Source organism: Brassica napus, chromosome C6 (assembly GCF_020379485.1).
Source record: "Brassica napus cultivar Da-Ae chromosome C6, Da-Ae, whole genome shotgun sequence".
Classification (NCBI taxonomy): Eukaryota; Viridiplantae; Streptophyta; class Magnoliopsida; order Brassicales; family Brassicaceae; genus Brassica; species Brassica napus.
Window position 1 is genome coordinate 26,108,279 of NC_063449.1, and position 16,085 is coordinate 26,124,363.

The 16,085-nt window shown below is 38.0% G+C and overlaps 1 protein-coding gene and 1 long non-coding RNA gene across 2 annotated transcripts; both read right to left on the reverse strand.

Annotated features, from left to right (window-relative positions):
* Positions 1-384: 384 nt before the first annotated feature.
* Positions 385-1,027, reverse strand: LOC125588911. The gene is made up of 2 exons (XR_007325105.1): positions 885-1,027; positions 385-789 (listed from the first exon to the last, which is right to left on the reverse strand). It is a non-coding gene; the product is annotated as an uncharacterized LOC125588911 (long non-coding RNA).
* A 10,416-nt stretch (positions 1,028-11,443) lies between these two features.
* Positions 11,444-12,718, reverse strand: LOC125588440 (WAT1-related protein At3g56620-like). The gene is made up of 6 exons (XM_048759778.1): positions 12,543-12,718; positions 12,378-12,440; positions 12,209-12,325; positions 11,857-12,085; positions 11,543-11,718; positions 11,444-11,450 (listed from the first exon to the last, which is right to left on the reverse strand). Exons 1-6 carry the CDS (start codon positions 12,716-12,718, stop codon positions 11,444-11,446), a joined length of 768 nt encoding a protein of 255 aa, XP_048615735.1.
* Positions 12,719-16,085: the final 3,367 nt, after the last annotated feature.

The following is a 16,085-nucleotide window of genomic DNA, read 5'->3' on the forward strand; positions in this document are numbered from 1 at the left end:
ACCTCGTACTCTCCCGTGACCTAGTTTGCGTCGTCTTCGTGGGCTTTTAACTCGTTGGGCCGAGAAGCCCATGCTGTCTCGAGTGGCCGTTAAGTCGAGGACGCTTAGACGCGCGTTTCGAGCCATCGAGCCGAGACACCGTTTCGTCCTGAGTGGGTTGGGCCGTCTGTTCTTCTGGCCTTGAGGGATGTCGAATCCACCCTCTACAACCGGACCTGCATATGAGTGAAGGAGCCGCTTTGATCTCCACGACTGCAACACCATTTCCTGAGAGGTAGACTCATCGTGGCTCATTGCCGTAACCTCATCATATAAATGTATGTTTATTCTTATGACTTGAGCAAAAAAAATTTTATTCTTATGAGAAGATGTAGAATCATTTCCATTGGTCGAAAGATTTGAAACATACATATAATCATTATTTCCCTGCTAAACAAGAAGATTATAAAGCCTAAAAGCAAAAGGTTCGAGCATGATATATAGTACAAAGAAAAAGTTGCTCCTCTATCGAACAAAAGAAAAGAAGACTTAAAATATCTAATTAAAGCTCGTGAACATTTTTCTACCTACAAGACCGACAAACCCACCACCATCTTAGCTTTCCCAGTAGATTACATTTCAACATCTACCTCCTCATTAATTATTGGCATCGAGAGACTATTGTTTCTGAAGCCTTTACAACATTTGACAACTACTACAAACTTCTCTTCACTATTCTCTTCTTCATCCCCTTCCTTTCCCCACAGAACCGCACAGACTCCCACCATTATTATCGCCATTCCAAGAACCCTAAGATTTTAGAAATGAATAACAAAAAATAGTAGAGGTTTAGACACATACGAGGATGGAGCCATGTGATCTAATTGGTCAAAATTCATGCTTACCCGCCAAGGTATAATCTTTGGCCGAGGATAAGTAAGCCAATGATGGATCCGATTATGACAGAAAGAGGGTTAAAAGCAGTGACAAAGACAACGCTTTTTTGCTTCGTCATCATCCCTTGAACATAGTACGCTACACTACAAGAAAACAGCAAGGATACTGAGGGAAAAAATCATCGGAATTTCTTCGGAATATCGATATTCCGACGACATACCGACGAAACAAGTCCTCGGAAATAATTCCTCGGAATTTCTTCTTTCCTCGGAAATCCCTCGGAATTTTCCGACGGAATTCCGAGGAAACAACTTTCCGAGGAAATTCCGAGGATCACTAGTTTGTCGGAAATCTCCTCGGAATATACCGAGGGAGAATTTAGTCGGGATATTTCCTCGGAAGTTCATCGATCGATGCGTTTTTGGACATATATCCATCGATCGATCGGAATATACCGAGGGACATGTTCCTCGGAATTTTCCGAGGAACATGTCCCTCGGTATATTCCGAGGAACATGTCCCTCAGTATATTCCGAGGAACATGTCCCTCGGTATATTCCGAGGAAAGGTGTCCCTCGGTATATTCCGAGGAAGATGTCCCTCAGTATATTTCGAACGTTTTTTTATAAACAGATCGATCGATGGATTTATGTCCAAAAACACATCGATCGATCGAGTAAAAAATATAATTAATTTCCTCGGAGTGTAAAAAATATTAATTTTTTTAAAAAAATAAAATTTTTGAAATTTAAATTCGAAAATATAAAATTAAAATTAAAATTGAAATCATATTAATTAATATTCAAAGTTTCACAAATAAAAATAAAACATTCCGAGTTTTTGGAAAAAAAAAACTACGGGTCTGGCACGTCCGGGAACACCTCGTTCGGGTACATCCTCTGCATCATCTCCATCATTTGCTGGTTCAGCCTCCTCTGTGCCTCATAGCCCGCCTGTTGAGCCGCCATCTGGGTCTCCAACAAAGATATGCGATCATCCTTGTCCTTCAACTGAGCCGTAAGTACTTCTGGATCAACAAAGGGTGGTGGTGCAGAAGAAGGAGGAACCGACCGGGTGCGACGACCCAAACCGACCAAACGTCCCTTCTTCTTTGGAACCGACTGAATAGAAAATAGCCAAATTTACAAATTTAAACCAAGAAATAAATGAATTGAACTTTAAAAAAAAAGAACTTACGGATTCAACGATTTCGTTGATTCGAAACCGGGACAAGTTGGTCGAAGCCGTCGAAGCGTCATCCTCGGTTTGAAGCTGAGACACTTCGTCTACCACCTGAGTTTGGACCAGGTCGACCACGTCCCTCACAAGACCGTCATCAATCTGGCCGGTCTTCTTGTTGGTATACGCCCTCCTCATTAGGGCGAGATCATCAACCGGCTCGCCATCATTTTCTTCCGCCTTGAAAAAAAACATAAATTAAATAAACATTAGAAATTAGAAGAAATGCACGATAAATTAAAATTCTGAAACTCAAATAATTGAAGAAAAAGCGGTTGAACTTACCATGCGATCTCCCAGGGTGGCAATAGATTGAGCACCCAAGTTATGCTTGTAGATGCCCTTCCCTTTACGGTCGCTCCTGCGGTTGGTGGAGTTGGTGGAAGAAGTTTCTTTCGTCTCTTCCTTATCCCAATGCGCACACAACTCCTTCCAGACCGTGTCGTTCATCGACTTTGGGACCTTTTAATAAAAAAAAAGAAAATAGTTTAATAAATTAAAAAATTGTTTAATAAATTAAAAAATTGTTTAATAAATTAAATCGAACCTTATTGATTTCCCACTTCTTCTTCCACTCGTGGATCTGCTTCCCATAGTTGTCCATAACTTTATGGACGAAGTGGTGATAGATAAAGAGCGTCTCATCGGAATTCCAGTTGAACTCTTGCTGAAAAAAAAACACAATTAGTAGAAAATTTATATTAAAGATTAAAAATATAAGTAAAAAATTAGAATACTTACCGCAAACTGACGAAACCACAGAACCTGCTTGTCGGTAGGGAAGTGAGTGAAAGTCGGATGTCCCCTGTCGAGGGCCGAGTACATCATACGGTTGATCCATGCGCTGATCCCGTTCCCGGATCGGTTGAACCTAATAAAAAGAACAAACGGTTAATAATGAATCCAAATTTAAAGAAAAAAAAATGTTTAATTACCATGTTTGACCACGTCCATGTGGATACGGAGTGAGATACGGAAGATGGTCACGACCGGGCTGTTGAACCAACTCCGCAACACTCATCACTCCCGGAGGACCCGGAGGAACAGGAGCGGATGCAGCAGCGGGAGCGAGAGGAGCAGGAGCGGGTGCAGCAGAGGGAGATGTATGGTTGGAGCTGTGGGGCGAAGGAGAATCCTGAAAATGGCTGGAATCCCGAGACTAGCTCCCCGTACCACCACGACCACGACGCTGTCGAGGCCGGGTCTGATCATCATGAGACCTGTAAATTAAAAAAAAATATTTAATAAATACAGAAATATATAAATTAATTTTTTTTTTAAAAAAAAATCCCAAATAATTTAATCACAAAAAAGATTTATATATATTAAAAATATTTAATAAATAAAAAATAGTTTAATAATTACAAAAAATAGTTTTAATAATATATATATATATTAAAAATATTTTTAAATCTCAAATAATAGTTTTTAACCACAAAAAAAGTTTTATAGATATTAAAAATGTTTTGTAAAATCCAAAAAATTGAATTTATATACAAAAAAGATTTTGTAAAATCCAAAAAATCGAATTTATATAGAAAAATCGTTTTGTAAAATACAAAAATCTATTTTATATACAAAAATCGATTTTATAATTACAAAAAAAATAAAAAAAATTATAAAAAAATTCTAAATCAATTCAACAAAACAAATTATTCAACCAAATCACAATTCTTAAACCTATTATACAACCAAATCACAATCCTAACCAATCACCCTAACAAAAACCTATCAAAACTTCACAAAAACCTAACAAATAGAACCTAAGAGAGTGGGATAGGGTCCTTACATGATTTGTGTAAGAGAAGGGGGATATCGTCGGATTTCAGGGGGAAATCTCCGGAGAGAAGAGAGGAGTCGCGTAGAGGAAGAAGAAAGAAATGGGGAAGAAGAAGGGGCTCGTGGTTATAAAACCTAGGGTCCGACGGACATTATCCGTCGGAATTCCGTCGGAATTCTAATTTCAATTTTCGCGAAATATGTGCCCGGTAAAATGAAAATATTCCGAGGAAATACTGAGGAACTAGTGTTTGGGGTTTCAAAACATCAATTTTTTTTGCTGTATTTCATTTCTTATACAATTGTAATGCATACCATTGAGGATTCTTTGTATAGATGAGCATAAACCATGAAATAACAAATTTCAAAACTAATTGAAAGTATTCCATTTACCGTTCATTAAAAGGTATAAGTGTTTCTCTTATGTTGTGGGATTTCGTTCATACAATCGGAAAAATGTTAATTATACGGTAAGGAACAAACTTTTGACTTCATAATGAACGTAAGACACTTAATAAGGGTTATATAGGTGTTATTCAAACCGCAAAACGTTGTTTTCGGTTTAAAAACCCTATTTCCTCGGAATTTCCTCGGATTATTCCGAGGGAATTCCGAGGAAACCCTCTTCTTCCTCGGAATTCCGTCGCAATATTCCGAGGAAATTCCGAGGAACTAGTGTTTGGGGTTTCAATACGTCAATTTTTTTTATAAACGGATCGATCGATGTATATATATCCAAAAACGCATCGATCGATCACTAAGATGGACCAAAGCGTAACAATGTGATCGATCGATTAGACTATCCCATCGATCGATCGAGAATCTCAAGCGTTCCTCGGAATGTCCTCGGAAAATCGTGTAAGTTTTTTTATAAACGGATCGATCGATGTATATATATCCAAAAACGCATCGATCGATCACTAAGATGGACCAAAGCGTAACAATGTGATCGATCGATTAGACTAGCCAATCGATCGATCGAGAATCTCAAGCGTTCCTCGGAATGTCCTCGGAAAATCTCGTACGTTTTTTATAAACGGATCGATCAATGTATATATATCCAGAAACGCATCGATCGATCACTAAGATGGACCAAAGCGTAACAATGTGATCGATCGATTAGATTATCCCATCGATAGATCGAACAAAATCTCGGGAGCCTTTTTTTAAATGCATCGATCGATCCGTATTTGTACAAAAATGCATCGATCGATGCGTGTGCGGGAAACAGAATTATAAGGCAAAACCCGAACTTTTTGGATCAAAACCTCAGAACTCTCATCCCCTCCGATTTCCCCTATAATTCGACCCCCCCCCTTTTTCTCTCTCTATAATCATCCAATTTGAACAATTTTGGGCTCTATTCCCCTTGATTTTTCGAGCTCTACCTGATTCCTACACTCGTTTTCACCCTGAGACAGGTATACTCCGCGAATCTCCACATTCTGAAATCGTGTTCTTAAGCAATTTTTTGGGTTTTGTGAATTTCTTATTTCCGTGTTGATTCCTTGATCAAATATGCATGAAACAGATGTTTAAACATGGAATAGAACACAATTGTCTGTGATCAACGAGTTTGGAACAAGATTTGAGATGATTTAGGGATTGAGAATTTTTTTCAATTTGGTTTTTTTTATCACAACTCGATTTCGCCTTTCATTTTCATGTTGCTTTGAGTTCTTAATTGATTATAACCATGTTGAGAGCAATGATTCTATTTTGTAGAGAATGAAGCGCACGAAAACATCAGCAAAGAAGAACACACAAGAAGAGGGTTCGTCTCAGCGAGAGAAGCAAAGGCCAAAGAAGTGGGATAAGTCTGATACCACCCACTACAACAACATGAAGAAGGTAGCCGTTCCGGCTACACAACTAGCATGTCCTGAGACGATGACAATATTGGGAATCAAATCAGACATTGAAGGGCTGTTCCAGAACATGGGTCTAGGCCAACTATGCAACCTCAACGAACCCACTTATCCGGAGTTGGTACGCCAGTTCATAGCATCCGCATACGTCAGCCATCCCGATGATAGCCATCAGGAAGGTTTTCTGGCATTCGTAGTGCAGAAAGTATACTTTGAGGTATCTTTCACAGACCTCTGCGGACTATTTGGATTGAGTGCAGGGGAGAGGACATCTGGTCTTTATTGGACTTCAGAGCTGTTGAACTTCTGGGAAACGATTGGCACAGGGGTTTATAGATCTTCTCAGGCAAAGGAGTCACTTATCCGGAGCCCAGTACTGAGATATGCCACACGCCTCATTGGCTCATTGCTATACGGGACAACCACAGCCGCATCAGTCACGCAATGGGAGTTGTGCCTCCTGTACCAAGGTGTGAGGCATTTGCTACCGGCATTTGGAAACTCTACATTCCCACCTGCTACTGCCTTCAACATGGGAGCGGTGCTGGCCGCAAACTTAGCAGGATACAAGGGGAAAGTAACCAAATCCAAGAGCAATGCATGTGGATTTGGTGCAGTGATTACTCGGATCCTTACACATGTGGGTGTAGACTGCGAGAACCATCAGGTAGCACTGGACAGATCGAACAACATTGCTTGGAACTACCTGGATGTCATTTCTCTAGTAAGTAAGGAGTTCATAGCTGGTCCCCACTCGAGGATCGATCGGGATGGTCCTTACGTCTACGTATTCCAGGACCGAGCGAAGAAAACACTCTACTGCCACCTGCCTCAGATCGGCCTGACTGCTCTACTTTCAGAGGCTGCAGTTGAGTTCCTACCCCCTGCTACCGCACTAGTAGACAAGCCATCCTTCTTCACGCCAAAATATCAGACCAAAGGCAAGGCCGTGGTTGATGAAGAAGGAGAAGATGAGGCTGCACAAGCCATTCCAGATGATTCACAACCCCATCAGCTACTCCCATCAGACTCCAGCCAGTACAAGCTGCAAGAGCTTCCACCGAACGCCACTTCGCGCCAGCAACAACATTGGAGAGATCAGAGCATAAAGACAAACAACGACATGCTACACAAGATCTGGGCTGCCATTTCACGTATCAGGCCGTGTCGTTGCCAAAAGGATGATGTAGTTCATCGGGACAACTCTCCATCCAGCTCTGGTTCGGGTTCGAGTGGTACACACAGGGTAAGAAAGAGGTCCAAGAGACCCAAAGATGCAGGAACATCTGGAGCAGGAGACGAGGAGTAGGAGCTATCACCGGCCAGTATTGCCATTTGATTTCCGACCGCGCTATTTTATTTTCTTTTCTATTCTAACGTTTTATGGTCTTATTTTCTGTTAATTTTGAACTTAGTTTTTTTTTTTTTTTTTCTTAATTATGAGTTCGTATTTCTTTTACATGGTTTCTTCGTTTTATTTGGTTGTGTTTTGAGTAGTTTTTAATTCGTATTCAGCTTTGCCTTGCTAGATAAACCAAATAACTAATATCCGAGGAAAGAGGTTATATCAAGTGTTCCTCGGAATTTCCTCGGTATTTCTTAAAAAAAAAAAAAAAAAATCAATGGTAGTCTGTTTCCGAGTCATCATCACCAGATGAATCTGAATCTGGATCTTGGTGAAACTCTCCAATCACTGGTTCATCCTCTACGTGAACGACGGCTTCCTCTCCAAAGTCGGTTAAATCGACTACAAGGCCAACTCCAGCTAAATCTTCTGCTGCACTTAAGTTGCCGGATGTGCTTGGTTGTAGTGGGTCTTCCAGCTCAGAACTTCCCTGAACTCGGCCTCTCGGGTTGAGTCTTGTAACAGTAACCCATGGATCATCTCTGTTCCTTACCCGGGGGTACTTGATATAACAAACCTGTAACATTTAGAAAAATTATAAATTAATACACATGATGATGAATCATTCTGAATAATTAACATTTAATTACCTGATCGGCCTGAGAAGCAAGAATGAAAGGATCATAATATTGCAGCTTTCGCCTCGAATTTACTGATGTAACACCAAATGCATCTGTTCTCACACCTCGATCTGGAGTGTTGTCGTGCCAATCACAATAGAAAACAGTACAGCGCAATCCAACCATGCCCAAATACTTGATTTCCAAAATCTCATGTATGTGTCCGTAGTATACATCATCTCCTGATGCAGAACAAACGCCAGCATCATAAGTCGTACTCGAACGTCTCCTCTTCTGAGTTGTGAATGCATATCCTCGAGTACAAAATCTCGGATATGACTTCACAACAAAGTTTGGTCCAACGACCATCTCACGTATCCAATCGTCAAATGTTTCACCTCTGGCCAAACCAGCAGACACCTATTAATAGCACATATATATATGTTATATCAATAAATGTGAATTAGTATAAATATGTGATAAAATATATTTTAATTTGTTTAAAGCACTCACATAAGTAAACATCCATCCAGTAAATTCTCTCTGCTTCATTTCTTCTAGTTCGTCCTCTGTGGCGTATCTATACTCGAACCGCTTTTCTGCCATGAAAATCCTGTATATGATGACAATAATGTAATTAATTAAGATTTAAATTTCAACTTGTTAAAATAAAAATTTGTAAGCTCATTTATTTACCTCTCATATTGAAGAACGTCTTCGCAGTTGGTGAGCAAATATGTTTGCAAATGACTGCGCTCCTGCTCAGTAAGTCGACGGTCCTTTGGTTTTCCGCTAAGTCGTCCAACGTCTGTGAAAATGTCTGGAACCGTAACATGATATGTTGCCCGTTCGCCTCTATCATCATGCCGAGCAGGTCTTCTGTTTTTGGTCTGAACTTCTGCTGGAAAGTAGTACTCGGCAAAGTTTGAAGTTTCTTCATTGATCATCTGTGCGACTATAGAACCTTCCACCCTACTTAAATTTTTCACCATCTTCTTCAAATGGAACATATACCGCTCATACAGATACATCCATCTATACTGCACAGGACCACCAAGTTCCAATTCTCTTGCCAGGTGAATAACAAGATGCTCCATAACATCAAAAAATGAGGGAGGAAATATCTTCTCAAGGTTGCACTGAATCACGGCTATGTTAGTCTTCAAATTTTCAATACCTTCAAGAGTCACTGATCTCGTGCATAAATCGCGGAAGAAACCACTTATCCCTGCAATTGCTTCATGAACATTTCGTGGTAATAGTTCCTTGAAGGCGAACGGAAGGAGGCGCTGCATCATTACATGGCAATCGTGGCTTTTCAAGCCAGTAAACTTTCCTTCCTTTCTGTCGATACAGTTACGCAAATTTGATGCGTAACCGTCTGGAAATTCCACATCGTTTGAAATCCAATCAAAGAACGCATCTTTTCCCTCTGCATCAAGTCGGTATATGGGAAAAGGAGCCCTACCATTCTCATCAACATGAAGTTCTGAACGAGCACATATATCGACTAAATCCAGTCTTGACTTCAAATTATCCTTTGTTTTACCTTGAACATTAAGGATCGTGTTCATGAGATTGTCAAAAAAGTTCTTCTCAATATGCATGACATCTAAATTATGCCTTAGCAGATGATCCTCCCAGTATGGCAGATCCCAGAAAATACTTTTTTTGTGCCAGTTATGTAGTTCTCCAACAGCATCTACCGGAAAACGCTCATGTCCACCGACGTCTGGCGTCCTTTCTGCACCAAAATCTCTTAGTTGTATCTTCAAATCTTTCCCACAAATTTCCGGAGGTGGACTGTCAAACACCCTCTTGTTCTTCGTAAACAAATTCCTACTCCTACGATATGGATGATCAGGTGGTAGGAATCTCCTGTGACAGTCAAACCAACACGTTTTCCTTCCGTGTTTTAGTTGGAAAGCATCAGTGTTATCTTGACAATATGGACATGATAGCCTTCCATGCGTTGTCCATCCAGACAACATACCATATGCTGGAAAATCACTTATTGTCCACATTAGTACTGCCCGCATTTGAAAGTTTTCTTTACACGAAACATCGTATGTTTCAGCACCTTGAGCCCATAGTTGTTGCAACTCATATATTAGTGGCTGAAGAAACACATCAAGTGATCTCTTAGGATGCTCTGGTCCGGGAACGAGAATCGAGAGAAACAAAAACTCTCGTCGCAAGCACAAGTTTGGGGGTAGGTTGTATGGTGTAAGAATGACGGGCCATAGAGAATACTGTCTTCCACTCTTGCCAAACGGACTGAAACCATCAGTACATAATCCAAGGTAGACATTTCTTCTCTCATACGCAAAGTCGGGATACTTTGATTGGAAATGCTTCCACGCTTTTGCATCTGAAGGATGTCTGATCTCACCATCTGTTGAGTGCTCCGCATGCCATCTCATTGGTTGCGCTGTGCGTTCAGACAGATACAACCTCTGCAACCTTTCCGTCAAAGGTAAATACCACATCCTTTTATATGGCACTGGAACTCTTCCACTCGTATCTTTATAACGAGGCTTTCCACAAAATTTGCATGTAACCCGCTGTTCATCCGCCCTCCAATAAATCATGCAGTTGTCGCTGCATACATCTATTACCTGATACGATAAACCAAGACCAGCTACGAGTTTCTGAACCTCGTAGTATGAACCAGGAGCTACATTATCCTCGGGTAGAATACCTTTTACAAAATCAGCAATCGCATCCACACAGTCTTCAGCCAAATTATAATCTGTTTTAATGCCCATCAATCTTGTAGCAGATGATAAAGCTGAATGACCATCTCTGCAACCTTCGTACAATGGTTGCTTTCCAGCATCCAACATATCATAAAATCTCCTAGCTTCTGCATTGGGTAAATCTTCCCCTCTAAAATGATCATTTACCATCTGCTCAGTACCTACACCATAATCTACATCCGTTCTAATTGGTTCTTCTAATCTAACCGCTGGCTGAGGTTCGCTAGTACTACCATGTTCATAATCAGTTTCCCCATGATGATACCAAATTTTGTAACTTCGTGTAAACCCACTCAAATATAGATGAGTCCAAACATCCCACTCTTTAATAACCTTTCTATTTTTACAATTAGAGCAAGGACATCTTAACATACCTGTTTTTGCTTCCGGTTGTCGGTGAACTAACCCCATGAATTCGGTTATACCTCGTTGGTATTCTTCCGTAAGCAATCTCGTGTTCGGATCCAAATGAGGTCGATCGATCCAAGAACGAAAATAATTTGAAGAAGACATATTTTTTATGAATCAAATTCGTGTGTAAATAGAGTAAGAGGGAGGATGAAGATATGGAGTGAATGAAGAGGAAGAGGAGTGCTTGTATTTATAGTTTAAATCCTGCCGACAGACCGAGGAAATTCCGACGGAATTCCGACGGAAAAGTCTAGTTCGTCGGAATTTCCTCGGAATTTTGTAAAATCCCCCAACAGCTCTCCAACGGCTATAATATTTCCTCGGAATTCATCGGTTTTTTCCGAGGAACACATTTTTCCTCGGAATTTCCTCGGAATATTCCGACGGATTGATATTCCCTCGGAATTCCGTCGGTATATTCCGAGGAAACCTTGTGTTTCCTCGGAATTTCCTCGGAAATTCCTCGGGATATTCCGAGGATTTCATTTTCCGTCGGAATGTCCGTTAGAATACCGCTGTTTTCTTGTAGTGCTATGCTAGACGACATTATACCCTATAAAAGTACACATTCACAAATTACATAACTAAGTATTATAATTATTTCTCAAAACGTATTATAATTTTAAACAAAGTTATATATGTAACCATGAAGAAGGACGAACCGCGTAAACAGAGGCAAGAAGGTTCATGTCAAAGCCAATGTTCCATGCATAAAGGTTTGGATCCATCATAAACGTTAGGGCTGTGGACTGTAACGTTCCCATGAAGCACACAATCGTCGATAAAGAACCGTGAGATGAGTATCTCTTCAACGTAGCCGCCTAAAGAAATAAATTTCCTAACTCGTTAGGAAAAATGTTAATCAAACATACCGCAAATTAAACTCGCATATATTTTCATTTTACAACAAATATATTTAGATAATTTCTCTACTTGTGTCACCTTGAAAAAATAATTACCTGAAGAACAAAGAAGGAAGCCCAAGAAAACGAGGCCATGAGGAGGAAGACGGTGGCCTTGAGGTAGTCCTCCCCGACCGACAACGAAGCATCACCGATGAGGTGAGACCGGAGAAGGTTGATAAAAGGGCTTTTGATTAAAATCATCAACATGGCTCCAACTACTATCACTAATGTCCCCACCACTTTTGCTTGGAATCTTACTTTTCTCATGTCCACCTTCTCCATCCTTTTTTATCACCAAAACATTTGAACCATTGATTGTTATCAACGTACCATATTTTATCAATGAACCTATTATGTTTACCATCATATATAATTAATTTTAAGATTATGCTTTATATTTAGCTACCTGCAGATTATGGAAATGATAAAGGTCAAAGCGGGCATGATGTTGGTGACGGCGCCGGAAAAAGTTGGTGAGGTGAGTTTAAGACCAGCATAATATAGGTTCTGATCGATCATAGGTCTGTTTTAAAGAATCCACAAAATAAAAATGATTCAAAAGAAAGAAGACTAACCCAAGAAGACCTAGTACAAATATTTGCATGAATATTGGGAACGTCATCTTCGGCCTCACTTTCCTATAACATCCAAATAAAAATAACTTTTGACTTTTGTCAGTCTCATTTAAATGCTTAAGTATCCGATCGAACTTTGTATGTTTCGCAATATAGATATGTTACCTCTCGGAGAGGAGGGCGAAAGGTGCGATAGCGGCCGTGGCAAAGGCATTGCGATAAGCCACAAGGACGAAATGGCTCATGCCGCGGTCGAGCACAACCTTGGTCACGAGGTTCATGCCAGCGTATCCGAATTGGAGGCATATCATTGCAAAGTAGGGCTTGGCTGATTCCGACATCCTTAACACCATATTTAAAATCTCTGTTTAAATGATATATCGATTCAAAAATATATATTGCAATGGATGTGAGACACCACTTGTGGGGGCTGTGGCTTGAGCTCTTCCTACGAGCAAAGTGGTGAAAGGTTCTTTGTATTTATAGAGCATCATATTCGGATGAGTTCAAATGCCCTTTTGCATCTTTTCTGATAATTATTATTATTTATATAATTTTTACAATGGCGTTCGTATTTATTATTCCGTTCTATCTGTAATTTCTATTTTTTTTTCCCCCGGGAGGAGGATTAAGGTGACTTTTTTTGTCAATTTATGAATACACATGGTCCCTCTATTTTTACAAGACTTTTTCTTGGGTTCACCTCCTAGGGTGAACCTTTAGGTTCACCAACCAATAGAAAGTTGTCATTTTAGATCTAGTATCTTTTAATTAAGGAAACAAAATAACTTGCCAAATTATATTATGCTTTTAAAATAAAAAATAAAAAATTAAGTATAAAATAAAAAACTTTTTTTGTCAATTTATGAATACACATGGTCCCTCTATTTTTACAATGATACCAATTAAGGTGATTTTTTTTGTCAATTTATGAATACATGGGTCCCTCTAAATATCATTTTTTTCCTCATGTATGAAAAACCAACGAAGAAATATTTTCATCTTCTAATGAGGAACAAGTTGAAATAATAATTCAAGTTCAAAAATATTATAAAATTCCAAATAATTCAAAAAAAAAAAATGGCGCAAAACTAATAAAATATTCACTCACTCAATTTAACCTCATCACGTAAAAAGATAAGAAAGAAAAAGGTTTAAACGAACAGAGGAAGAGTTAATGATCTTTGTTTTGTATTTTCTTTTAGTACTAGGTTAAAACATGCGCCTTGCGCTTGATGAACATTATATATAAAAATCATTTTATGTATTATATATTTTTACATATTATAGAATAATAAATATATATTGAATAACTAAAAAACAGAAACTGCTACATATATAATTGAATTGGTGCGAATATATAAATAAATTTTATTAATTCAAGTTTTTTCAATTTAATAGGATATATAATTAAATTTAAATGATATTAACATATATATTATATTTTTTAATATTAATGTCTATTAAATTATGTTTTCTAATCAAATTGTTTTTTTTTATCATTTGTATCTTTTAAAGAAAAAAACTTTAAATTACCAATAACAAAATTTTCACTGTAGGATTAATAGTTTTCGTAATTTATAATTTTTTAAAAAATTAAGTTGTCAATGTTTGTTCAAAGATTTTATCAAAAAAATTGTTCAATGTAAATTTTGAAATTAAAATATTTATGTATTTTATATAGTATATAGTTTAATTTAAAACCATATATATATATATATATATATATATATATATATATATATATATCTTTTAATCCTAATAATTATTAAATGAGACTTTCTACTTATATGATTTGTAATCATTTGTATCTTGTAATAACAAAAATTTCAAAATATAACATATACAGAAAAATCATAATTTTTATTGTAAGGTTAAAGTGGTTGTTTAATTTATTTTAATAGTTTAAAATTAAACAAATATGATGGAAGATACACTAATTTTTATCAAATCTGTATTAGTCAAAATCATGTATACTTTAGCCAATTTAAACAATTCTATAACTTTTAATTAATGAAATATAGTGAACATTAATAATGAATTTATGATTAGTTTAACAAAAAACTTATTATATATTTGGATAAACCAACTTATTTTTCTAAATTTATAAGATTCATTATAACGATGACACGTGGATACAAAAAAAAAGTTATAATGCTTTTCAATTAATATATAAGAGATTTCGTAGCCAAAACTATCTCTCTCATGCATGTATTCATATAATTAGATTATTTTTCTTACTTTTTATGGCACCTTTTAAATATGGGAGAATTGCCAAGTGTGACTCAAAACTTGGAGTCAAACCCAAAACAATACCCCAACTTGGGTCAAAGGCAAAAGTAACCTAAAAGGCTATTGAAATTACAACTATCCCCTTGTGACCAAACAAAAAAACGGAATTTTTTTTACGTTTCTACCCCTCGCAAGTCGTCTGTTTAGACGACTTGAAAATAAGTCGTCCAGACGACTTAACTGAAAGTCGTCTGGACAGTTAGTCTTAAACATAATTTAAAAATTTTGTAAAAAATATTTTGATAAGTGAAAAATGGGAATTATGTAATTAACATATGTCTTAGGAGGTATAAATTAAGATATAACAAATTTCAATTGTTTTCAGCATAGATGAGTGAAAGTAGTGAGTCATGATATTCTTTAGTTTATGTTTCATCAACATATGTTGTAGTATTGTATGTGTTCTTAGGGTTAGATTTTGGAAAGCATTAAAACCGTTTTTGAAAATTTTTAAAATTACTTATGCGTGTTCATTTCTGTGTATAGTAAACACTATTTAAGTATAATTTGATTTTATAACGTGGTTAGTTAGTTAATCTAGTCATTTTAGTTTAGGGGTTCATTTTAGGGTCTAGGACGACTTAATATTTTGTCGTCTGAAAACAGACGACTAAATATTAAGTCGTCTGTTGTACATTATCAGCCAGAATAAGTCGTCTAAACCGGACCAAACCTTAAAGTTTACCAATGTACTTTTAAAGCTAACCGGATTATTTACCCAATATATAAGGTGATTTTTTTTTTTTGTTTCATTTTCGCGAAATTCAGAAACCCTAACAGTTCTCTCTCAAAACCCTAACAGTTCTCTCTCAAAGGCGATTTCGAATTCCCACGATTTCCGAACAAACCATCGTTCTCAACGTCGGCTATCTATCTCACTTCATTCTCACCGTTGTCGCCGCAGCTTCTTCTAACCCTAGCGCCGCCGATTCCTCTAAACCCTAGCGCCGCCGATTCCTCTAAACCCTAGCGCCGCCGCTTCCACTATTTCCGAACAAACCGTCGCCCTCGCCACCGTGGTCACCAACGTTCTCACCGCCGCTTCCTCTAAACACTAGCGCCGCCGCTTCTTCTAAACCCTAGCGCCGCCGCTTCTTCTCTGTAAACCTTAGCGCCGTTTCTCTGTAAACCCTAACGCCGCTAAGTCATCAATCTCGAGGAAAAGATGAACATAAAACGTTGTCTCTATCAATTTACTCATTCTCACCGTTTCACGTTTATTTTTTCAGATCTATAACCGCAATGACGAGTACTCCAACTCCTTCTGCGACTAATCAGGTCCGCTTTGTACTGGAAGACTTGTAAGTAATTTAAGTCGTCTGGAAAGTCTTCCAACTGGACGACTTAGTAGATGACTTAAATATAAGTCGTCCATTTGGAAGACTTTCCAGACGACTTAATTATAAGTCGTCTACT